Below are 26,201 nucleotides of genomic sequence, written 5' to 3'. Positions count from 1 at the left end.
TAAAGAAGTTGACTGAGTATAGGAAATGCAGGCTCTACAGCAGGCTAGTGTAAGAGGTCAGGTTTGAGTGACTGAAAAGCTGCATGCCATAACTACTTACATGAATTCAGAGTTCCAGGTACCAGAATCATGTTGACCTGCAAGTTGGTATAGTGGGTAAATAAGCACTACCAACAGCATAGTAAATACCAAGGCCAGGAAACACAGGGTGTAATGAAAGCACAAAGAAGTACCCAAACTAGGCTGGGGGGCCTGACACATAATAAGCTTTGACTTAGTATGGCAGGAGTAAGACTGGCCCAGGAAGTGGGGATAGCATAAACAAGGTCCCGAAGCACAGAGCACTGGTGGATGGGATATGTGTTTTCCAAAACAGTCATTTCCCCTACATGGAATTTTCCTTCTCCTTGGCTTTACCTTCTCTCAAATAGGGCTTCTTCTACATTACCCTAGGCTATACCTACCTAAGGACTGAAAATGTTATCTGGTCATCCCAATTTTCTCCTTCTGTAACATAATCAAAACATCTTACCTTACTTAGATCATGACTAAGTATCAATATCCCGAAATTCAAGCAGTAAACTGGTATATTTCCTGTAAATGCTCAAAGATGGAGCCTTACTCCTTAAAACTCTCATGTAAAACCAGAATTCTCACACTTCTTTCAAATTATTCCCACCCTTGCCCAGTGTACCAACCACAGCAAATGATGCAATTCTTTAAAAGCCAAAAAGTTTAGCAAGAAGTCAAGTCCCCAACCCAATTTTCTTTCCTTCTTTTTTTAAACTAACAACAGTCTAACTGGGGTAATGGTTTTTGTCTCTTCCCTTACTCCCACCACCCCAACTATGGACATGGATACATACTCCTTTTAATTCCCATGATCACAGTTCTTGTCTAGGTCTCTGCTATGCTCAGTTTCCTCATTTTCAATGCTGGCTTAATTAAAAAAAAAAAAAAGTCATCCTCAAGGACCATTTGGTTGCATGGAACAGAAACCAGTCAAACTAGTTTAAATAAAAGAGGGAATTTATTAGAATAATACAGAGGTTTTTGCAGAGGTTCCAACAGCTGCGAGGGGTCAACAGCTAGAATCACGCCTTTCTGAAGGACAGAGTATGCTGTAACCACAAACTTCTAATTCTGGGTTCTGCGCCATCAGGAAGAGAATATCCTAGAGGACAGTTCTCCTTGTATACTGCATAAGGGACTAGAATGTGGATTCATTTCTGCTTGCTTTTTGATCCTTATAGTCCTTTATGCTGGCCTCAAACTTGTCAAGCACATGTTGGCAGACACTCATGAGCTCATTCAGGCCTCTCTGAAATGGCTCAACAGCTGGAAGGGTACCTCGAGTCTGAATACGTAAATTAATTTTGCTCTCTGAAGGATGGGTCGTAGTGTAACCACAAAATTCCACTTCCGGGTTCTTCATGATCATGTAACGTAGAGAATTTCCTAGGGTATGGTCTTCCTCGTGCAATACAAATGTCACACAGTGTCTATCTGTTCCAGCTGCCTGGACCATTTCCAGGGCTGTCTTCCTCTCGCCTTCAGCCATTGAGGTCTTCAATCCAGATATTTTTCTACACACATATTTTTTATAAAAATGAGATCATACTGAATATTGTTTTGTAACTAGCTTTCTTTCATTTACTATATCACATTGCAACGCATTATTATTAATCTACTCCAGCTACATAGAATTATTCGCCTCTCATTTTCCTGCCTCCACAAACTCTATGAATAATTTACTGCCTCCAGTTTTTCCCTGCTCCATTTGACCATCCACACTGGCCACAAGGGGAGTTTTCTTAGAAAAACACAAACTTAAGTGTTTGCAAAAATATTCTTTGGTAGAGTCACAAGCGAGGGATAGGATTAGAATAGGATTGGTCCTGCTAGAGGATGAAAAGGGGGTTGAAAGGCATAAAAATCCCGATTGCTCTAGTATAAAAATAGAGGATACAGATGATCAATGTGCAGGCCCAACTACGGCTTCCATTTTGCAAGAGAAGGAAACTAGGAGAATGGAAGGTCCAGGAGTCAAGCGGGAGGGAGAAAAAGAGCTCAGTGCACAGATGAGTGGCTTTAGGAGCAGACTGTACATAGAAGGAACGTGAGCCGTAGTTACAGGGACAGAGGCACCAGTACCGTCCTCAGGGAGCAGAGGCCTGGGCCGTGATTTTACACGCTGCTGTTCTAACGGGGATGGGCAGTTCGGATACTTAAGTCTGATCTCCCAACTTGTCTTCCCTCCTTAATAGCTAGCGCACCTCTCAGTCTCTCAATTGAAACATTCATATCTCCTCCCCACCACTCTCTCCATGATTCTTCTCTACGCCCCGAGTCAGGCCCCGACTGCCAGGCCGGGCAGCGTGCCCCTCGGCCACCCGCTCCCCTTGGGCGCGGCCCGCTCCGCCCGCCTCCTCCTCGGCCGTTACCTCTCCAGCTCCTGGTCCTCTTCCATCGCTGGGGCTGTTTCCGGATCCTCAGGTGGTGCTGCCGGATCGGGGGTTCTGTCCCATAGCGCGAGGCGTGGAGGCGAAGCAGGAAGGAAGGACAGACCGACGGAAGGCGGGGAGGACGGAAGGAGGGAGGAGGAGCCGCAGCGGCGCGGCAGGGCCCAGCCGCGGGGCGGGGCATCAGGCTCCGCCCCCAGGCCCCGCCCCGACACGGGGTGGGCGGTGGCTCGCGGCCCGGCGGCTCACCTGAGCGACCAGGCGAGGCCACTCACGGCGGGAGGGGCAGGGGGTGGAGCCAGCGCCGCTTTACCCCGAGGCCCAGACAGGCCTGCGGGCGCGCCAGCTCAACCCTGGTACCTTTCCCCAGGTGATGGCGAAGGAGCGGGGCCTTACCTGCCGCCCCCAAATCACTTCCCTTCCCAGTGGCAAGGGCGAAAGAGGCCCGACTCCCCCCGGGGCAGTGTTGACCCAGGATGGCCCTTCCTGGGACCCCGGCCCTCCCGGGCCTTTTGTGGGACGACAGGCTTAGGCTCTAGTCGGTCAACACACCTTGACGAGGGAGGGGGTCACGTGCAAGATGAGTCACGACAGAATACGAGGGTTGAAGGCGGTATTTGTCTCACCGGGGACCTTGCAGTTGCATTCTCAACTGGGTCAAAAAAGGGCAAGAAAGAAATGTCTTTCTCTTGGGGGAGTGAGAGTTTGGGAAAAAACTGTTTCCCACCTCATCCTTTTCGTCCTAGGATTCCTTCTACCCCCCAGAGCGCGTCGTGGACTTCCTTTTCCCTTTACCCGCTGTGGCTCCTCAAACCTCCTCACCTGCGGAACCCGCCCTCACCTTTGTTCCCAGGTGCCCAGCCCCCGCCTCGGCAACCTTTCGCCACCCAGACTCGCTCTCCGCCCAGCTTCCAGCGTCCTGTCCCTGGCCGCGCTCCCTCAGGTGCGCTTCCTCTCGAATAGGCCCTTCTGCCCTAGCCGCCGGCCCCGACCCTGCCCCACTCCAGCTGTCCTGCGCAACTACGTTTCTGCTTCCCTGCGCCACCTGTTCTCCTAGACTCCCCCGACCCCGCCCCGCCATTCCTCTGAATGTTCACTCCTTCCCCAGCAGTGCCACTCCCGGCGGCGGCCCGGGGTGCGCACAGGCACCTAGCCCCCGGGGCTTCCGCAGGGGAATCAGGCGGGCGGCGGGGACAGCCCGGGGCGGGTGGGGGAGGCGGGCGGCGAGGGCGGAGTGGTCTCACTCTAACCCAGGAGTGACGGGCCCCTTCTGGCCCGCCTCCCGAGCTCTCGGATAGGTGGAGCCGCCCTCTGGTCCGCCCACCTCCCGCCCTGTGCTACCTCCGATTGGCCTGGCTGCGGGTTGGGCCGCTCGGCCTTAGCGCTGGCCCCCGGGAAGGCAGCAGGGGCGGTTGAGAAGTGAAGTCTTGGCTGGAGTTTGCTTCTTGCCAGGAAATCCGCGGTGGCGGCGGCGGCAATTCTCGGCGGAGCGGAGCCGGGCAGGCTCTCCGCTCCCTCAGCGGGCCGCGGAGAGCGGGAGCTGGTGCCGGGCAGCGGCGCCAGGAGCCCGTGCGCGGCCCGGGCAGCCGCGCTTTCCCAGTGAGTAACTTTGCCCTGCCCGCCTCGCTGCGCGCCCTCTCGCCGGCTGCGAGCAGCCGCCTCAGGTGCGGGCGTCGGCTGGGTGTGGAGGAGCGCCGCGCCCCGGGAGGCGGCCGGAGCGGCGCCGCAGCTCGCCCCGGAGCTTTGGTCGTCCGCGGCTGTCTTCGCTTGCCCGGGCTGCGGGGCTGGCGTGGACTCCGGTGTGGGGCTGGTCGGGGAGGGAGAGTCGGCGCCCGGTGCCCGCCGCCTGTAGGAGCCCTGGAGGCGGGAGGCCTCCGGCTGTTAGCATTTGCTGGTTCCGGCCACCGCGGTGCAGATCTTGGCGTCGTTTGCTTCTTAAGGGAAGGGAGAGGTGGGGTGAGTGTTTAAATTTCCTGTGTGTGTGTGTGTGGTGTCGGCAATGCGAGTGGCACTAGCTGCCTTTATCGGGTTTTGTTCCTCTGCAAAGGGATAGGGAGAGATCGTTCCCTCCGCCCTAGCCTGTTGCCTGTGAATTCTCACCTTTCTCTTTAGGCTGGAGAGGGTGGGAGATAGATTTGACATATTCCAGTGGGTAATTTAAAAATATGAATCTTGATTTGGAACCAGTTGCACACAAAGCATCGTTCAGGAAATACATCACTCGCTTTTCAAAGCTTTATGCCACGTTTTAAACAAGGACTTTTGACTCATGTAGTGTTTCTTCTAGTATTTCAATTTACGTTGAGTTTATGAACCCAGACGTTCGTTTGTGCCAGGAGCTAAAGTACACTTATGCATGAGCTTTGCTGTATACATTATCCTTTTTAAAATCACAGAAATCAGAAACAAAGTTGAGTGAAGAGCGGTGGCGGTGCAGGAGGAGGAACACTTGTGAGCTCCAGCTTATTGGAACTGCCTTTAAGAATTTCACATTCTTGCGGCCATAGTACTTGTAAATTGGCCTTCTTCCCGGGACAGATTTTGATATTTCTTTTGCATGTACTTCGATGCAGCACTGATGAAGTTGGATCTCAGTAGATCAATTTTATTTACTTTGCTAGATTTGATTCCCACCCCCACACCTCTTTAGAAAATGGACTTTGGCAGGTAAAGAAGGAAGCGGGAATCTGGTATCCTTTTTGGCTTGTCAAAGCTTTGTTGAGCCATGAATAACAAAGTTTTGGCTTTTTAAGCTTGTCCAAGTCCCACATGTGAGTTTTCCCGTGGGGTAAAAATAGGCCAAATGAGAACCAAAGTAGAATAACATTACTTTTAATTCGGGCCACTTGTGTGTTACATTCTCCATATATCTTGTTTCTCTGGTCCTCTCATCAACTTTGACATTTTTTCATTATTTATTCATTTAGCCACTGATAAAGTACCTACTGCATGCCAGCCATTGATGGCAGGGGTTAGTTCTTGCCCAGAAGTTTTCTCATTTGGAAACTGATCCATGCCTTTATCCCGCTAGTTACCCTGAAGTAATTTGAACTCAGGGAGCATTTCTGCCTGGAGACCTGTAAGAATAGGTGTCATATAGGCACCTAGTCTTCAGATTGATTTGGGATATCGTACATTGTAGGCACGTAGCACGCAGGCCACTTAAAAATAAATGCGTGTATCTTTGGGCTGTTGTATTGTGAGCTTTGCATATGGGCTTGTCTGGCTGAAGGACCCAGTGTCCAAGGTGGAAGTAGTAGTCAGGGACATGTATATTATTCATTTCAGAGCACTTGGCACCTTTTCTTGCTTACATTGGTCACTAAAATATTTACTGAATTGACTTGAACAGAAAAATGAAGGATTTTGTATACCAGATTAAGAAATTTGGACTTTATCCAGTCAGTGATACTGAGCTGCTAATTTTAAGCAGGAGAATGTCATGATAACATTCGCATTCCAGAAAGATATCTGCAGCATCTGGAGGATGGTGGGCTTCCAGATGGGTGGTATTGAGACTAAGTTGGAGGCTGTTATAATGGAGGGGTTAAGTGCTCAGGGATTCTCTATTCAGATTACCTGGGGTGGAATCAGGCTCTGTCATACACTGAAACCTCTTTGTTCCTTAGATTTTTCATCTCAGAGTTTAGGGGATAGAACTTGAAAAAACATGTATATTACTTAGAATAGTGATTGCCACATAGTAAGGACTTAGTAAATGCTAGTGTGCTGGTAGTGGAAGGAGAAACGACATGGCGTTTAACACGTATGACTAGGAGGCTGGACCAGGTAAGTGACTAGATAGGCTTAAGGAGGGGAAGGATGAATCCTGGGTTGTTTGATTTCAGGCATTGATTGCCATGTACTGGGTAAGCTGGCTGTGGAATTAAAACGGGTCAACTTCTAATTCTATTACTTACCCTTAGAATTACTATCCTGACAGAACTTTGATTTCCTAATATTTGGGAAATGATTGTCATACCTGTTCAGTAGGGTTTGAGGAATTACGCATGTAATGCCTTTGGCAGGGTACCTAGCACATTCCAAGTGCTCAGTAAATATTAGTTGTTCCTTTAGATGATGACATTAATGAGCTAGTGAAATGTTGGAGGATATGAGAAGAAGCAGTTAAAAACAATTGATGGTAGAGGTGTGGAAGGGGAGATAAGTTCAGTTTTGGACCAATCTAAGGAGGTGCTAAATGGATGGTTGAGAGATCCATGATGCGGTTGTTGGATAGTTGTGTCTCACAGGAGCTAGGAAAGAAGAGAAAAGAAAAAAAAAAGAGTTCACAGAAAGCCTTTATGGGTGTGGTAGGCTTTATGGGAGATTTAGAGGAAGGGGAGGATGAAGGGGTTCACAGTGGAGCAATGTCAGAAGTGTTGACATTGAATATTAGGCATTTCTGCCCTTAAAATACATTTTGGCCACCATCAAAGAAAGAAGGACTCCAGGCTCTTGTAATCTGGTTGGCTCTTCGGCCTTCTCCCCCTCTTCTTTCTTTCCTTTCTGATTGCCACCCCAAAATTCAAATATCTTTAAATTGTATTATGAAGAACTATTTAACTTCCCCTCCTGCTTACAGGGCCATAGTTCACAGGCCCACCTTCGTCTATCCAAATGCTTATAGGTTTTTAAAAAAGAATCACAGGTCTCATTTCATAGGTTCTCCTCTGTCTAGGAAGCAGTGTTGATTGAAAAAGTTATATATATGTATCGTGCATGTAGAATTTGAAGACTGGGGCAGGCCTACCTAAATTGAGCCTGTTGGAGGGCCTGAGAGTTTTACAAAACACATCCCTTTTAGCTTTCCTGGCATGTGTTTTTTTTCCTCAGAAAATACAAAGCAGTAGGAAAATCTGTGGTAAGTTACTTTGTTTGGTTGGATTCGGAAAAGGTGGCTATTTTGTGTATTAGCCTTCTGAGAAGTTATTAAGAGGAATTTTTTGACCAGCCGCAGTGGCTCACACTTGTAATTCTAGCACTTTGGGAGGTCGAGGCGGGCGGATCACGAGGTCAGGAGTTCGAGACCAGCCTGGCCAATACAGTGAAACCCTGTCTCTACTAAAAATACAAAAATTAGCTGGGCGTGGTGGCAGGTGCCTGTAATCCCAGCTAGTCAGGGGCCTGAGGTGGGAGAAATCGCTTGAACCCAGGAGGTGGAGATTGCAGTAAGCCGAGATTGTGCCACTGTGCTCCAGCCTGGGTGACAGAGCTAGACTGTGTCTCAAAAAAAAAACAACAAAGGAATTTTTTAACAAGTAAGTGCTTATAACTTACAATAATAAAATGTTCTGTAGTTGGTATGCTTTTAAAGAAGCAGGTGTTACAGGTTCTATCCTTTAGAATGTATGCTTCCTAGAGCTGGGATCCTATCTATTTTGCTAACGGCAGAATCCCTAAGTACTTAAGCAAATATTAATGTATTGTAAACCAAAAATAAAATTCTAAGCTCCCCCTTCTTCCCAGCCATATGAATGGACTTCCTCCTCAGCCAGGGGTCTTTTAAAATTTAACCTGAGAGACAGTTTCAGGCCACAATTGGGAAGTGGGGGTCGGACATGACCTGTTATGCCTCTCTGACGTTAACATTAACATAGACTTTAAGTCCGGTAAGAAACATTTTACTACAGCCTATTGAAGCCTACTACCTGAAGGCTTCCTCTGAAAGTAAGAACTTGAGTCTCCACAATCCTTTGTCTTAACCCAGACATTCCTTTCTGTTGATCCCAGGGCTTTAGACAAACTCAACCAACTGGCAACCAGAAAATAATTTAAATTTACCTGTGGCTTGGAATGCCACTCCCCCCAACTCCCCCCACCCCACCCGCACGCCCTGCAATTGTCCCACCTTTCTGGACCGAACCAATGTATTTCTTAAAATTTTTTGATTGATGTCTCACGCCTCCCTAAAATGTGTAAAACCAAGCTGCACCCCCACCACCTTGGGCACGTGTTCTCAGGACCTCCTGAGATCTGTGTCATGGGCCATGGTCACTCATATTTGGCTCAGAATAAATCTCTTCAAATATGTTGCAGAGTTTGACTCTTTTTGTTGACAGCATGTGTTAATGAACAAATTGGATCCAAATTGGCTTTGATCTGGCTTGGCTCACAGACTTCTCCAAATCTTTGAAATAGTCATTGGTCAGAGGAAAAGGGAAAGAGAACTGATCCAGTGAGGAAGCTTGAAGTGTTTCATGTTCTTATAGGAAGATACAGGAACTGTAACATTGATGGCTTATGATTAAACTATTTTATAGAGATATAGCTTTGTTCAGAGGTAAACTGACAATAGCCACGTCATAAATTTGTCCTCTATTGGTTATTTGTAAAACACCAGGGCAGAGCCTCTGAAGTCTTGATAAAGATAGCTGGAAAGATAGGAACAGAAGTGTTGTGAAGGATGGGATGCAAGCATAGCTTATATGTTTAATCTTTCCAGCCTGGAGATTGAGGAATGATAAATTTGACAGTCACTTTACCTCAGTGGAGAAATTATGCAGGGAAAAATTATTTTTTCTTAAAAAATTAGGCTGAGCAGGAGAAATGAGGAATAGAAAATAGGCAATAGACAAGTAACATACTATAAAACAATTCTTGTGTGTCCACTTTAAAAGCATACCACCTTCATATGTAAAACAAGTGAGGGTTTACTTTTTTTTTCTTAAAAAGTAATCTTAGAATTATTTTAAATAACAGATTGCTCTAAAGTATGTAATAGGGGCCAGTGTAAAAAGTGTTGATAGCCAAGTTTCGAGGGCCTATGTCTTATGTAAAATAAGATGTGTTTGGCTATAGTAAAGCTTCTGTGATGTTGTAAAATATATGTTTGGTCTTTATCGCTGTTTCCTGGCATACAACTCTCAAATTCCTTGGAATCTGCAAAGTGCTAAGTGTCTTTGTATGCTGATGAGTTGACTGAACGGCTGGCAGCGCCTAGGTAGCTTTAAGATGGGCCCTGGTCACTGGAAAGATGGAGTGGAGGGTTAGAACTGTCAGCCCTACCGCCAACCTCCAGGGAGGGCAGAGGAGCTGAAGGGGAAGCTGATCACCAATGGCCAATGATTTTCACCAACCATAGCTATGTTATGAAGTCTTCATAAAAGGCCCAAGAGGACAGGGTTCAGAGAGCTTCTGGATAGCTGATCACACGAAGGTTCCCGGAGGGTAACACGCCCCTGGAGGGCATGAATGTTCCGCACCCCTTCCCAAACCTAAGCCCTGCGTATCTCATCTGTATCCTTTGTAATATCTTTTATAATAAACTGGTAACCTAAGTAAGTGTATCCTTGAGTTCTGTGAACTGCTCTAGCAAGTTAATTAAACCCAAAGAGGGGTTATGAGAACCCCAAATTGAGGCCAGTCAGAATTTCCTGAGGCCTGCACTTGCGACTGGTGTCTGGTGGAGAGGGGAGCAGTCTTGGAAACTGAGCCCTCAGCTTTGGGATCTGAGGCTATCTCCAGGTAGATAGCGTCAGAACTGAATTGAATTAGAGGACACCCCGCTGGTGTCCACTGCTTTGTGTATCAGGTGTGGGGGTAAACCCACATTTGGACATAGAAGTATTCTGTATTGATGACTATTGTGTTGAATAAGGGAACAGAAAAACACTTTTGAGTGTGTTTTTATTTCCTCTCAGTTTCCAAGGCTCTGTTTGGCTATTAGTTTGTTTTACAGATAAAAAGTAAAGTAAGTCTGGAAAATATTTATACCTGCCACCCCCTTCCCCATTGGGATTTCGGCTGTTAATCTTAAAGACTTAATTGTTTGTGAGAACTCTTATCATTTAGACCAATAAATAATTACTGAACACATAACTTGGAGACCTTTACTTAAATCTTATTTCAGTATTGTGGCTTTTTCTTCTGTAGCTGCCCAGTGGGCTCTTCCTGCCTACTGCCCGGATAGAGCCAGTTTATCAAGGCGGGGGCATTGCAATAGAGAAAGAGTTTTTGCACACATAGATCTTGCTAAACAGAAGACTGAAATTTTATTATTACCCAAATCAGCCTACCTGAGCATTTGGGGGCTATTTTCAAAGGTAGTTTGGGGGAAGGGGTGGGGTGGCTAGTCAGTGGGTGCTTGCTGCTGATTGGTTGGGGGCACAATCATAGCAGTGTGGGGAAATGGTCCTTTTATGCTCTGAGTGGCTTCTGGGTGAGGCCACTGGAGTGGTCAGTGGGTCCAACCAAAAAACCTGAACAGATATCTCAAAAGGCCAATCTTAGGTTCTCCAGTAGTGACATCTGTGGAGTAATTGGGAACATTGCATATCCTGTGACCTCTGGAATAGTGGCTGGCAATTGTTTATGTCTACACCTTAGCTGAATTCAGGTTCCTCAGTTGCCTAGTTTGGTGGTCCCTCATTAGCTTTACAAAGGCGGTTGAATTTTGGGGACGGGCTGTTACCATTTAAACTATAAACTAAATGTCTCCCAAAATTAGCTTGGTTTTAGGCCAGGAATAATTAAGGGCAGCTTTAAAGCTAAAAGCAAGAGGAGAATTGGCTAAGATCTCCCCACTGCTGTAATTTTTTCACTGATGTAATTTTTGCAAAGGCAGTTTTACTTCTATGTGATTTTTAACATTTGAACTTTGACTTTCAGTTGAGTTGTATTTAACAAGTATCTAAGAAGTGCTGGGCTTGGATGGCACATAAAAGATTGTCTCTGCCCTTGTAGAATTTAAATTCTTAAAAGACATTTTCATTCGAGGAGTTAATCATTTGTAGCTGGGTAACCTTTGCTTCCACTGTTTTTTTTTTTTTTTTTTTTTGAGACGGAGTCTTGTGCTCTGTCACCCAGGCTGGAGTACAGTGGCGCAATCTCGGCTCACGGCAGCCTCCACCTCCCAGGTTCAAGCGATTCTCCTGCCTCAGCCTCCCGAGTAGCTGGGATTATAAGCACCTGCCACCACACCCGGATAATTTTTATATTTTTAGTAGAGATGGTGTTTCATCGTGTTGGCCTGGTGTCGAACTCTTTACCTCAGGTGATTTGCCCATCTCGGCCTCCCAGAGTGCTGGAATTACAGCATGAGCCACCACACCCAGCCTGCTTCCACTGCATCTTAACATTCATTTGGCACCTTGTCATTTCCCTAGATTTTCCATGTTAGAAAGCTTAAACTTACATATCCTGTCGTTGGACCTCAGTCTCTTCTCCTGTCTTTCCAGCTCTCTCAGTACCCACACTTTCTATTAGAGTGCCCCCTCTCCCTCACAGCAACAGTGTGCCAGTCCTTCTGTTCCACCTTACCCTCCCCTTCCTGCTGCAGGGACACCTTTTGGCTTTGCAGAGCATCTCTATCCAGTTAGGAAGCCCATGGTTAAACACCTGGAATATGCTTCCCACTGGCACCTTTGCCTCCCTTGAACTTGTCTTTTGTGCTGTACCTGCCAGATAACGCCCCTGTTCAGATTAACTCTGCTTCTGTCTCCACATTGCTTTGGTATCACCAATTAAATGGCTGGTCCTCAATGCAGGGAAATGTCCCTCAACCCCCTGCCGCCATACCCCTCAGTCAATTTGTAAATGTTTAGTCCCTACTGAGTGCTCTGACACTGAGCTAAGAATGCTGTGGTATCCTCATGGAGTTTACAGTCTAGAGGCAATTCAAGATAATATTCTGGATATATTGGGTTAAATAAAATATTAAAAATAATTCAACCAGGCATGGTGACTCACTTTGGGAGGCCAAGGCAACAGAATCGCTCAAGCCTAGGATTTTGAGCCTAGCCTGGGCAACATGGCGAAACCTGTCTCTACAAAAAATTAGCCAGGTGTGGTGGCATGTGCCTGTGACCCCAGCTACTGGGGAGGCTAAGGTGGGAGGATCACCTGAGCCCAGGAGGTTGAGGCTGCAGTGAGCTGTGATTGTGCCACTGTACTCCAGCCTGGGCAACAAGAGTGAGGCCCTGTCTCAAAAATAATAATTCATTCACTTGTTTCTTTTTATTTTTTAAACATAGCTACTGGCACATTTGAAATGACACTTGTGGCTCACGTGATCTTTCTGTTGGATGGTGCTGGCATAGGGTGTTGTCTGGGTTATGAGAAGGGAAACTGCCATAGTCTCTGCAGAGTGGGGTATCACTGAAGACTTCCCGAGGAAGTTGTCCTTAAACAGATATCTGGCTGAGTAGGTATTACACAGGTAAACCCTCAGAGGAGGCAGTCAGCGATGGACAGCACTTTGAGGGAGGGGAGGAGGTAGATGAGAGAGAGCTGGGACCGTGGCAGGGACTGAGGCCATGGCCTGATCATACAGGTCTTGTTAACCCCAATGAGGGTTTTGTTCTTCATCGCTCATGATTTATTCCGAAATCTCATCATTACCAACCCTTTTATCCAACTCCACCTCTTCTATATAGTCTGCAGATAGTCTGGTTATTTCATGGAGGAAATGAGATGATCTGTGATTTCTCTAGAATTTTTCTGTCTCTCCCTTTCCACATGTTACCTACTTAAGTCTCAGATCTGTTTTTCCACATGTGCCTGTTATCTCTTCAAGTCTCCTTCAGGAGTGGCTTCATCAGTTAGCTCCCTTCTTTTCTATGTTTAATCTCTTTCTCCCTGCTTTCTTTTTTACACCAGCCTATAAATGTGCTCCAATCTTTAACCTTATAAAACAAACACAGTCCCATTGACCCCACATTCCCCTCTAATTATTGTTCTTAAAGCATAACATTTTTAAAATTCAATATTTTAAAGCAGTATGTTCAAAATATGTCATCAATATAAAATTATTAATGTGCTTTGACATTCTTTTTTCCCATATTAAGTACTGAAATCTGGTGAAATGGTTTGCACTTAACAGTATATCTCAGTTTGGATGCTGAATTTTCAGTGGTTGAAGTAAAAGAAATTCTACCTAAATAATGAATGTTTAACAGAATAATATTTTACGTTGCTTCAGCTTTTTCTCTTTATTGTGGCAAACATAAAATTTACTATCTTAACTATTTTTAAGTGTACACTGTTAAATATATTCACATTACAGTACAACAGATCTCCAAAACTTTTTCATCTTATGAAACTGAAGCTCTGTACCCATTAAACAACTTCCCATTTCCTCCTGTCCCCAGCCCCTGGTAACCACTCTTCTACTTTCTAGAATTTGAGTACTTTAGATACCACGTATAAATGATATCATACAGTATATGTCTTTTTTTGTGTGACTTGCTTATTTCATGTAGGATGATGATCTCAGGGTTCATCCATGTTCTAGCATGTGACACAATTTCCTTGGGCATAGTGCTGCCATAAGCATGAGTGTATAAATGTCTCTTTGAGACCCTGCTTTGAATTCTTCTGGATGTATACCCAGAAGTGGGATTATTAGATTACATGGTAGTCGAACTTTTTGAGGAACCTCCTACTGTTTTTCATTGCGGTTGCACTGTTTTACAATCTCACCATCAGTGCAAAAGGATTCCAGTTTCTCTACATGCTCGATGTTCTCACCAACACTTGCTCTTTTCTAATATTAGCCTTTTTTTTTTTTTTTTTTTTTTTTTTTTTTTTTTGAGGCGGAGTCTCGCTCTGTCGCCCGGACTGGAGTGCAGTGGCCGGATCTCAGCTCACTGCAAGCTCCGCCTCCCGGGTTTACGCCATTCTCCTGCCTCAGCCTCCCGAGTAGCTGGGACTACAGGCGCCCGCCACCTCGCCCGGCTAGTTTTTTGTAGTTTTTAGTAGAGACGGGGTTTCACCGTGTTAGCCAGGATGGTCTCGATCTCCTGACCTCGTGATCCGCCCGTCTCGGCCTCCCAAAGTGCTGGGATTACAGGCTTGAGCCACCGCATGAGGTGATAACTCGTGGTTTTGATTTGCGTTTTTCTGGAATTAGTGATGTTGAACTTCTTATATGCTCGTTGGCCATTTCTGTATCATTTTTGGAGAAATGGCAGTTCACATTCTTGACCCATTTTTTTATTCTTACTATTGTTGAGATGTAGGAGTTCCTCACATATTCTGGATATTAACCCCTTATCGGATATGATTTGCAACTGTTTTCTCCTTTTCATTCTGTTGATGTGTCCTTTGATGTGCAGAAGGTTTTAATTTTAATGTAGTCCCATTTGTCTATTTTTGCCTGTGCTTTTAGTGTCGTATCCAAGAAATCCTTGCCAAATCCAGTGTCATGAAGCTTTTCCCATATGTTTTCTTCTAGGAGTTTTATAGTTTCAAGTTTTACATTTAGGTTTTTAGTCCATTTGGAGGTAATTTTGTATATGGTGTGAGATAAGGTTCCAAACAAAATATTTTGTACGTATTGCTGAGACCCTGCTTATAGCAAAGAGAGGGAAAGGTCTGAAATACATGGAGTAATTTTAAATTGGGGGGATTGATGTCAGTTATTGGGCTAGAATACAGTTCTCAGCTTCATAGTATATTCTAGTGTGAATTTCTCTGTTGTTTTTATTTCTTATAGTTGCAAGATACCAATTTGGAAACAGTTGGTAGTCTGGGTTTAGCTGAAGCTGAAATATAAAATTGGTGGGGAGGGTCGGGCGTGGTGGCTCACGACTGTAATCCCAGCACTTTGGGAGGCCGAGGTGGGCGGATCACGAGGTCAGGAGATCGAGACCATCCAGGCAAAAACGGTGAAACCCCTGTCTCTACTGAAAATACAAAAAAAATTAGCCTGGCGTGGTGGCGGGCGCCTGTAGTCCCAGCTTCTAGGGAGGCTGAGGCAGGAGAATGGCGTTAACCCGGGAGGCGGCGGAGCTTGCAGTGAGTGGAGATCACGCCACTGCACTCCAGCCTGGGCAACAGAGCGAGACTCCATTTCAAAAAAAAAAAAAAAAAAAAAATTGGTGGGGAGAGGCCAGGTATCGCGGTGCATGTTGTTGTGTCCTGTGCCTCTGCTACATTTACTGTCAAGCATTTGATCAGTAGTAGCTGTGCATGACCTTTTAAGACCACTCTGTGAAGGCTATTTAATAGATTTCAAAAGTGTCCATAGCAATTAGTTCCCACATGAAATATTTATTAATCTCATGAATTTCTCAATTTTAGGCTTTGTGCTTTTATTATAGATGAGATGTATTAATTGATACTTCAATAGACTAGTTTCAGATTTTGCTAAAAATAGACATAATTCTATTTTGGGACACTGACCTATTCTTTTTCCAGGTATATGTAGTACATTTGTTAGCACATTTGAATTTCTCTTCTATGTTTAATGGAGTATAATAACATTAAGAAACCATTCAGGATTTATTTTGAGAGTCTGGATTTTTTTCAATGGTATAGTACCTATTTTTTGAAAGGATTAAAAACTTAATGAATCCATTTTGCAGAATATAGAAGGATGGTAAAATCTTGAGTACTCTTATTAAAAACATCAGTCAACTTTCAACTAATTTATGTTGTATTAACTTTTTTCCTATAAAATTATTACCTGTAACACCGTTGCTCTGCATGATTTTAGTCTTTCTAAATGTGATAGTGACTGTATTTTCTCTTTCTACAGTTTGGGCTCACCTGAAAGTTGGTGCTGGAGGAAAGCAAACCATTATGTAGTTCTTAAGTTGTTTATTTATAATATAACATTCTTTGTCTTCAAAAAGAATCACTCTGGGCCAGGCGTGGTGGCTCATGCCTGTAATCCCTGCACTTTGGGAGGCCAAGGCGGGCAGATCACCCGAGGTCAGGAGCTCGAGACCAGCCTGGCCAACATATAATGAAACTCTATCTCTACTAGAAAATACAAAACTTAGTTGGGCCTGGTGATGCACACCTGTAGTTCCAGCTACTTGGGAAGCTGAGGCAGGAGAACTGCTTGAATCCGGAAGGCAGAGATTGCAGTGAGCCAAGATTGTGCATTCTACTCCAGCCTGGGTGACAGAGTGAGACTTCGTCTCTTAAAAAAGTAAAAAATAAAAATCACTCTTGGTTATTTGAACCTTTTGAAAAGAAAATGGTTCTGTTAATAAAAAACAGGCCAGCTGCAGTGGCTCATGCCTGTAATCCCAGAACTTTGGGAGGCTGAGGCAGGTGGATTACATGAGGCCAGGAGTTCAAGACCAGCCTGGTCAAAATGGCAAAACCCCGGTACAAAAATTAGCTGGGCGTGGTGGTACACGTCTGTAGTGCCAGCTACTCTGGAGGCTGAGACAGGAGAATCGCTTGAACCTGGGAGGCAGAGGTTGCAGTGAGCCAAGATTTTACCACTGCACTCTAGCCTGGGTGACAGAGCCAGACTTTGTCCCCCAACCAAAAAAAAAAAAAAAACTCAAACATCAGTTGACTGATGTTTAATAAAGAGTACTCAATCTTATTACACTAGGATTTATGGAAGGATATCTTTCTGGACAGTAAAGCTTAATATTCTTAAAAGTAATATTTTAAATTTAATTTAAAAATTAGCAATATCTCAATTTTAAAGAATGTTTTTCTGTTTGGTTACTCTTGGGGATTAAGCAGCACATCTGTTTGATTTACCTTATTGCATACATTATGAACTACATGAAGGTATAAGGGATACATGTGATTTTCTTTTTTAAAATCACACTGTATATTTTTTAAATTAATACATGCTTAATGTGGAAAATGCAGGAAATCATAAACTATTCATAGAGAATAAACATTACTAATTCCACTAGTTATAATTCTTTTAAAATAATTTTTTCAACAAATATTTGAATGCCTATTCTGTGTTGTCTACCATTCTAGATATTTGGGATAGAAAAGTGAATTATAGAAGTTCTTGTTCTCAGAAACCTAGTCTAGTTAGATTATAATTTCAGTACAATTACTCTATTTTGATAACATATTTAAATGATAAAAGCTTAGAGTCTTGTAACAAGGCAGAATAAAAATTTATTAGAAGTTATGAGTAAAGAGTAGTTTCAAGTAAACACAAATTTTAGCCTTTTCATGACTGCAGGTCCTAAGATAACTGAATACATATATGTCTTCCTTTCCCATGGGGTGTTTATCGAATGCCTGTTAAGTGCCTGGCACTGTTCTACATGGTGAGACTATAGCAATGAGCAAGACAGGTGGGATCTCTGTTCTCATGGAGTTTATGTGCTGTGGGGCAGGAAGAGAAACAACAGTAAATAGTTAGGCAATTAATGGAAAGGATAATGACGAATGCTAGGAGGAAAATCAGATGATGTGATTAGATCTCAATGGTCTGTTATGCTGGTTACTAGAATCTACAGCTGGTCTCCAGGTTTCCTTTTAGCTATTTGTCTCTTCACCAGGGAAATTTAACTAATAATGCCCAAAGGAATCAAACAGTGTCATCTTTGCTTCCTGCCCTTTTGTACCGTCTCCTGGAGGTTTCCCAGTCAGTGAAATGGTTAAATAGCGAAAACTGGAAATAATTAAGAGTCAAAACAAGGCATATAGAAAATTATTTCTCAGATAATTTGGACTTTCAGGAAGCTGGGAGTTTGTTGAGTTTTTACAAACTTGAGTTTGTACCTGTCAGTATTTCAACAGTACTTTATGTTCGTATGTTCTGAATTAAGAAAAACAAAACACTACCAGTTATTAGGAGTCGGAAAAAGAGTAAATAATTCTATCAATCTTTGTGGAATTTGCAGTTTTATTTTGAAGTTTTTCATGCCTCCTTTAAAAACTGTCATCTATGTTACCTTATAAAGAACTCTTGGTTTGTAACCGAGCTTATTAGACAGTCTTTAAAATTTATGTGTAAGACTTTAGTGCCCTGCTTTCTTTGGTACATAAGAACTTGGAGTGTGACCCATGACTCATCAGTTGACGTTGGGGTGCGTTTTTAGAAACTAGGAGTGCCATAGTAGATTTCCCTTAAGCAGCAGTAGAGGAAGTAAATACAAGAAAACACAAATTTGTCTATTTCTGTGCTGGTGTGATTACAGCTGAATGTTAAACTGATTCTTAGAAATGTGTTACAACACTGGACATTTCAGTAAGCTTGAATCGAATGTGTAAACAATGTGTCTTGCAAAAAGATTCTTAAATGTAGCAATAACTTACATTTCTCCCATTTTTATGATAGGAAATAACTTTGCAAATAAATATACTTAATATTTAGGTTTGTGTTTTACTTATTTACTTTTGAAACAGAAATGAAGCAGTAAAGAAAAAGCATTGTCTTGAGCATGCAACTTCATTTTTAGTGCTCCATAAAATTGTTCTTATTTTTGATGTAAAGATCTTGTTTCTGTACTTGGCTTTTTAATCATGTATATAAGAACCGATCTTGACTGCTTTCTAATTTCTACTTTATTTCTTTTTGTGCATGCTCCCTTGCTCCTGCCATAAATATACTTCCATACACATGAAAGTGTATGTGTTCAGATAGATACTTCATGAAAAACAAGCCTGAGGTGAGCTCTTCACCCCAACTACCTGGTTCACCTAGAGTTGACTGCTATTAGTTTTTTTGTATATCCTTCCAGGCATGTTTTGTGTGTATAAACTAGTGTGTGTATCTATATATTAATACATAGCTATTTTAAAACTCATACTGTTCTGTACCTTGATTTAAAATAGTGCAAAATTTGTTTTACTTTGCTCATTTTTTTTTGAAATTTAACTTGATCACCTTTTGTTTGCTGATCCCACCTTAATTAATGTAACCTTAAGGAAAACAGAGGTTTTCTTTGTTGGATATGATTGTGGACAAAATGATTATTTGAGCCTTTTTGAGCTTTCCTTTTTTTTTCTTCCGCTATAAATCATGACTCTGTTGCTTAATCCTTTTTCAAGGCAATGCTGAACACAGTAAAAATTAATCTGGACATCTTCATGATAACTTAAAATAGGATATTTACTAGGTGGCTTTGATCTAGCAAATATAGCACAACCATGGAATAAAGCATAATTGGTACACTAATGCTGCTAAAAAGCTTGATTATCAGGGAATTTTGTAGTACAAGTTGTGCTTAATTAAAAATTATTTGTTTAACATATCTCTTTGCTAATTGGAAATGTCTTTGTGCATTTTACAGTGTTCATCAAGTCTGCAGATTGTCTCTTTACAATTTTAATATTTGTAGTGGACACTCTTAGAATAGCTTTCATTTTAAGGATTGTCAGGTCATCCATTTTGTTCTTCTAAAAAGGGGATGTGGGAAAGGTGGTCTTTTCCTTGAGTTCAATTAGAATATGATGTTAGATCTAGAGGGGAAAAAAGATAAATTGTTTTCAGTAATTTATGAGTATTGCCCTAGAAAGTTTTAATATTTTCAGTGTTACATTGCTTTTCTTTCTGTGAACTATAAGTAGGCAGCATTGTGCAACTGCCAGTATTAATCATTGTAGTAACTGCCATTTGCGTGACTGCTCTGTGGCTTATCTCTGAGCTAGGAACTTTAAGTTTCATTTAGCAGTTGATTGTCATAGTAACCCTGTAAGGTCGATATTTTGCATTTAAGGACTGGAGCTCAGAAAGTTTCAGAGGTAATACACAATTTGGACAAAATAATATGGTTACCTGTGATTGGAAACCAGACTTCTTTGATCCCAAAAGCTGTCTTACTCTTTACTGTACTGGGGTTATATGAAAAGTTAAAGTTTTGATAGAATCATAATTGTTTTCTTTCTTCGTGCTGAGAAGGACTTTAAAGATCGTTTTAGTTTATGCCACATAGCTGGCCAATGAAGAGAGAGGTTCCAGGAGTAAATGGCCACAGTCATGTTCTTGGACTCATAATGAGATGATTTTTCGATAGAAACTCAGTGGAATTGTTTTGTTTTAATGCGGTTGAATGATTTTATAGAAACCCCGGTTTCAGTTTTAAAGGCTGAAAGGGAAAAACCTGTTTGTTGCTTGCATTATCTATCTCTGTCCACCCGTCCGTCTGTCAGCCTGTCTGCCATTCATCTCTCTATTAAACCTAGAGAAAGGAATAGTTACGTTCTTTATATGCTGCTTCAACTTCTTCAGTGTTTAATTTTGGTTAGTGGTCTTCAAGCTTATGTGGTGAAATGTTTGGAAGGGTAAGGGGGTTACAGAGTAATTGGTTCTGTGTTGTAGAGTCTGTACCCGGAAAAAGCATATAATTACCCTGACTTCTGTAATAGGCTATCAGCAAGAACTCTGATTTTATCAAACCCTTCTTGTAATCCTTATCTAGTGAGATATTTACCTACGTGGTTCTGTGTATTCATTTTGTTTGTCATTTTCTTCAGAAAAGGTCTGTTTTTCCCCCATTAAAATTCAGTAGGTGAGCACCAAAAGACAGGGCAAGAAAAAAAATCAAATAGAAATAACTTAATAATAATGCAATTCAATAGGACATGGCAGTTTAGGAGCAAGCATAAGAAAAGGGGTTGCAACAAAAAAAGACTACCATCTTTGTTTCAACTCTTTGAGCCATAGATTTCTTTCTTTTTTAAGTTTAATTTGTGGAATAGTAGAATTTTTTACTTTTTATATTATAAAATAATTAAATGGTAGAACATTTGGTAAGAGATATTCATAGAAAATCTGGAAAAACAGATAAGAGTAAAAAAAAGTGTGTAATCTCTTCTACCATATATCTCCATAGTTTGCTCTTGCTCCTATTTCTAGTTGTTGGGCATGTGTGTAATCTACAGTGAAACTTACGGTGGATGAAATTTGTGATGCTCTTTGAAGTGTCCAAGGACTTCCACTAAATCCTTCCTTATTCTTATTCTTTGCCCTCTGTTTCTTTGATCACCCATAGTGTGCTCGATAGCTGAGGAGCCATTTGCACGGAGTGCACTGCTGACTCTGCCCAGTGTGTGGATCTGCTAGCCATGCTTGCTCTCCTCATCTGAGAGGGTACCATAGTATAACATGGAAAAAGTGTGGTTCATTTTATACTGTGAATTTTTTTTTTTAACATATTTTCTTTTTTCTTTTTCTTTTTTTTTTTTTTTTGAGATAGAGTCTCGCTCTGTTGCCCAGGCTGGAGTGCAGTGGCGCGATCTCGGCTCACTGCAAGCTCCGCCTTTGGGGTTCACGCCATTCTCCTGCCTCAGCCTCCCAAGTAGCTGGGACTACAGGCGCCCGCCACCACGCCCAGTTAATTTTTGTATTTTTAGTAGAGACGGGGTTTCACAGTGTTAGCCAGGATGGTCTTGATCTCCTGACCTCGTAATCTGCCGGCCTTGGCCTCCCAAAGTGCTGGGATTACAGGTGTGAGCCACCGCGCCCGGCCTTTTGTAAGGAAGGAAAACGTTTCAGAAAAACAGCAAAACAAATTGGTGCATTGCAGAGTGGTATGAGTAAGATAGGTATGTGTTAAAATGGCAGTTGGACATCTCCTTTTTGGTAGAATACATAATAGTCATTTTTTTTTTTTCACCAATTTGAAGTTTGTCATTGTAAGGTGCAATGACATTAAGGTAGTCAGGAAGCGTTTCTTAAAATTTTGTGCCCCGTTGTTGACATTTGTGTAGAAAAGTCAACAATAACTATGTACAGGTTGGCTGCCCCTTGACAGGTAAGAGACTGCATAAAAAATGGGATCTGGCCGGGCGCGGTGGCTCAAGCCTGTACTCCCAGCACTTTGGGAGGCCGAGACGGGCGGATCACGAGGTCAGGAGATCAAGACCATCCTGGCTAACACGGTGAAACCCCGTCTCTACTAAAACTACAAAAAACTAGCCGGGCGAGGTGGCGGCGCCTGTAGTCCCAGCTACTCGGGAGGCTGAGGCAGGAGAATGGCGTGAACCCAGGAGGCGGAGCTTGCAGTGAGCTGAGATCCGGCCACTGCACTCCAGCCTGGGCGGCAGAGCGAGACTCCGTCTCGGAAAAAAAAAAAAATGGGATCTCACCATGAAACTGTTTATCTTTTCCGGCACCGCTAGTGACTTCCCTAAGTGGCTATTGTTACTATTTCTTTGTCATCAGTAGATGTCTCTTTACTGATTTGGACTGTCACCTACTGAGTTCTATAATGGCATCGATTGCATAAGCATACTGTATTGAAAAATATCATAACATATCCAAGAGTGATTTGCCTGTTTCTAGGACAGTTGTGCTGCTTTTACAAGCTAATTCAGAATGTGCAATTGTACCAAGGTATGTTTTTGTTTTTATTTTAAGGAGTGGCATCAGATAATATTCTTGGTCCCCCAGAACTTAATTAAAGGGCATAGTTCCAAGATGGAATTATGTTAGAAAAGGTGACTAAATCTTTTAGTATAGCAAATGGGAATTAGATTTTAAAGGAAGACATTGACAGCGTTCTTTTTTAACAAATATCTTTCAATTAGTATTATTGATTTAAATTGTAGGTGAAGTGAGCCATAAATTGTTGGTGTTATTAAGTAGTAAAAGATAAACAGAAAGAAAAGTTAGTGTTTTGATACCAGTTTCCTAAGCAACAGTGCTAACATTTGACAGCATAATTATTTCATAAGACACTGAATGAAAATGTAGTTTAAATCATGTGACTTATTGAAAGTAGAAAAAAGTTTAAAGTTATATATAAAATTTATAATATTATAATTTCTCTTAATATTGCCCTATATCTTATGTACCTCAATTATTTTTGTGCTGTATCTTACAAGTAGATTCAACTCAAAAGTAATTAAAATATTAATTGATCACACATATAACACAATGGCTGAAATTAAAAAGACAGCATCAAATGTTGACAAAGGATATGGAGCAACCAAAGCTTATACATTCTTGTTAGAGAAGTCAAATGGTACAACCACTTTGGAAAAGGTATGGTGGTCACTTACAAAACTAAGCATCTACTTTCCCTGGGACTCAACCTTTCTACTCTTAGGTATTTACCCAAGAGAAATGAAAACATATGTTCATAGAAGTTCTTGTTGATAATCACCAGGAACTGGAAACAGCACAGTTGTCCTTCAGTAAGGGACACGATACAGTGAGATACTGCCAAGCAATGGAAAGAAACAGACTACTGATATCTACCACAGCATAGATAAGTCTCAAAAACATGCTGAGTAAGAGAAGCTGTATGCAAAAGAGTACGTACTCTATGTTCCCATTTAGGTGATACTCTAGAATAGTCAAAACATCTATGATGGAAAGAACATCAGACCGGAGGTTGTCTCTAGAGATAATGGGGGTTGAGATTGGCTGGGAAGGGCATAAAAAAACCTGGAGTGATGATTCTGCTCTCTTAATAGGGATTTGGGTTCCATAGTTGTATGCATTTATCAAAAGCTTAATTAATATAGACTTAAGATTTGCACATTTTACTTGGTGTGGTGGTACATGCCTATAATCCCAGCTACTTGGGAGGCTAAGGTAGGATGATTGCTTGAGTCCTGGGCAACATGGCGAAATGCAGTCTTAAAAAAAAAAAAAAAGTTTTGCACAGTTTTTTTGTGTGTTTAAATTCTACCTCAAAAGCCAAATGTAAACAAATAGGGAACTTCAGTTGATATGCATTGTGTCATATTTAGAAGTGTACTGACTTCTGCATTTACTTTGAAGATCATGAAGTGATAAAACAGGGAAGGATGAGGAGATATGTGACAAAGCACATATAGTTAAATCTTAATGGTAGACTTGTAAAATACAAGTGTTTACCCTGAAAATGTTGAACTTTTCAGTGTGTTTGAAAATGTTCATAGTAAATTGTTGGGAAGGTCAGGTGCAATGGTTCAACATGCCTATAATCCTAGCTACTCGGGAAGCTGAGGTGGGAGGATCGCTTGAGCCCAGGAGTTCAAGACTACAGTGAGCTGTGATTATAGCACTACACTCCACCGCACATGACAAAACTGAGACCCTGTCTCTAAAAATAAAAATTTTTTAAAAATTTTGGGAAAATGTTAATAATAGAACTTTTAATTGTCCTTGCATGATATATTATTTTACAAACTTTATTTTGTTTCTCTCTGCTTCAATGATATTTATGAGCTTGTGGCTGAGAATTTTTGAGAACTTAACTATACTGCTAATTACACCAAATCGTAGCCTTATTTGAGGAGTTAGAATTTAGAGAAGTATCATTCTAGTTTATTAATGCGGTTGTCTTTCTTTGGGGCTATCGTCAGTTTACTCAGCAGTGTCTGCAGACAGTGATATAAATCATGTGGCTTCTGTGGAATTGCATCACATGTTGCTTATATAATGCCTTGTTTTTTCTTCAATGACGGGGAAGAGGGAGGGAACAGTAAGACTTTCTTAATTTCAGGTACTGCTGAATGTGGACTTTGGAATTAGATGAACCAGAGTTTGAATCCCATTCCAATCACTGATAGCCTAGTTGTTTTTAATCCCTTGGATCCCCATTTTTCTCATCTATAAAATGGTAATGGTGATAGTAACTACTTCATAGGGTTTGTTGGAAAGAGTAAATGAAATACTGCTTGTAAAGCAATTAGTATAGTGTCCAGCATGTAGTAATAGCGAATAAATTGAGCTGTGAAGGAATCAATCACTGGAAATGGACTTTATAAGACTCTTCCAGATTGTTTATCAACTGAAGCAGTCAAGTAATATGCTTAAAGGAAGATAAGCCATACATCAGGCTTATCAGTGTTAAGCCACTTTATTTAGTCTGTGTGATTCTGGGAAGGTTGACTTGAGGCCTTGTTGCAGAAGTGACCCAGGTCTGGCCCATTAAAGTGTCACATGTCCCTGGCTACCGTGATTGGTTCAGCGTAGCCGATGACCAAGCCAGCCATTAGAAATAGGAAGATGTAATTCTGGGGCATTTGTTGGCAATATTGTGGAAGCAGAACATGGGGTCTAGCACTGTGCCCCTAAAACTGCTGGGAACTAGCTGCCACATGAAGCCTGAGAATGAACCCAATCTAGAGGAAGCAGGGTTGGGAGAAAGCCCCGAGTCAGTCAGTCACACCAATCTTATTTTTTGCTTAAGCCACTTTCAGTCAGGGTTTCCATCATTTGCAGCTGAAAGAATTCTACACACAGTTGCTCACCCAGTATCTTATATATTAATGCTTCCTACTGATTTCTTTACTTACTAATTCTACAGTTATGTTTCTGTACCATATATATTTTGCTTGTATAGTGGTTAGATTTTATATTCTTTGAGGAAACGACTAATTCCTGATATGCATGCTTTTCATCCCCATTGGAGTATCTGTACCCGTGTTGTCCAAAACAAGACACTAGCCTTTTGTTGACATTGGGTTTGAAATGTAGCTAGTCCCAACTGAAAAGTGATGTGAGTGTAAAATGTACACTGGATTTCAGAAACCTAATATGACCAAAGAATGGGATCGTTTTGTGTTATTGGCTAGGAAATGTCTTTGTAGTAGACTAAGCTCTGTGAGCTCTCCAAAGTAACCCTATCCTCCGATGCAGTGCCTGGCATGCAGCAGATAACCAACACATATTTGTTGAATGAGTCATGGATTTTCTGGTACGTAGCTGATGTGCCTGTTATGTGCCATGCTGGTTAACTGATAGGGGAAAACAAGATAAAGTGGTTTTAAAAAATGTATTATTCTTTACTCTTAGGTTTTCTTCATCTAGGCTGTTTCCATGGAAGCAGCAACCAAAAGATTTTCAGGATTGGCGTTATACTCTTTGGGTGATATTTGCTGCCATTGTTAGCCAAGACCCACAAGTTTAAATATTTAGATGTATATTTCTTAAGTTTGAGATCCAAAGTGTAAAAGTTTGATGTGAGAGAAAGTTGCTGAATATTTGCCTTTTTGGGGTGCCTTTGAAATTCGTCCCTTCCATTAAAATAATCTGGAGGAAAGTAAAAGAGTTGCCAAAGTACAGGTGCTATTCTGTTCTTACAAAATACCTTTGTTGTTGCTTGTTTTTTACTTTACATTGTCTATCCCTAACTTACT

At 42.1% G+C, this 26,201-nt stretch overlaps 3 protein-coding genes across 6 annotated transcripts in view; 1 reads left to right on the top strand and 2 right to left on the bottom strand.

Moving 5' to 3' along the window:
* Positions 1–2,655, bottom strand: part of LOC104671572 (protein POLR1D) — a 46,026-nt gene extending 43,371 nt beyond the window's left edge. The window contains exon 1 of one of the 2 annotated variants that reach the window (XM_010375081.2): positions 2,445–2,655. In XM_010375081.2, coding sequence (XP_010373383.1) covers positions 2,445–2,470 — 26 coding nt within the window. In that variant the 5' untranslated portion in view covers positions 2,471–2,655. The remainder of the gene's footprint in view (positions 1–2,444) is intronic. The other variant, XM_030922025.1, reaches the window with a different exon arrangement.
* Positions 1,009–2,982, bottom strand: POLR1D (RNA polymerase I and III subunit D). Its single transcript, XM_010375080.2, has 2 exons — positions 2,445–2,982; positions 1,009–1,586 (listed from the first exon to the last, which is right to left on the bottom strand). The coding sequence occupies exons 1-2, from the start codon at positions 2,468–2,470 to the stop codon at positions 1,211–1,213; spliced, it is 402 nt and encodes a 133-aa protein (XP_010373382.1). The 5' UTR covers positions 2,471–2,982; the 3' UTR covers positions 1,009–1,210.
* Positions 2,983–3,858: 876 nt separating this feature from the next.
* LNX2 (ligand of numb-protein X 2) overlaps positions 3,859–26,201 on the top strand; it is a 74,724-nt gene continuing 52,381 nt past the window's right edge. The window contains exons 1-2 of one of the 3 annotated variants that reach the window (XM_030922023.1): positions 3,965–4,061; positions 18,752–18,793. The gene's annotated coding sequence lies outside the window, so the exon portion shown is untranslated. Of the gene's footprint in view, positions 4,062–4,399; positions 4,419–18,751; positions 18,794–26,201 lie in introns of those variants that run through there. The other 2 variants (XM_010375083.2, XM_030922024.1) reach the window with 2 other exon arrangements.

Source organism: Rhinopithecus roxellana, chromosome 18 (assembly GCF_007565055.1).
Source record: "Rhinopithecus roxellana isolate Shanxi Qingling chromosome 18, ASM756505v1, whole genome shotgun sequence".
Classification (NCBI taxonomy): Eukaryota; Metazoa; Chordata; class Mammalia; order Primates; family Cercopithecidae; genus Rhinopithecus; species Rhinopithecus roxellana.
The sequence above is the reverse complement of the archived record's forward strand: the minus strand, read 5'-3'. Positions and strand labels throughout refer to the sequence as shown.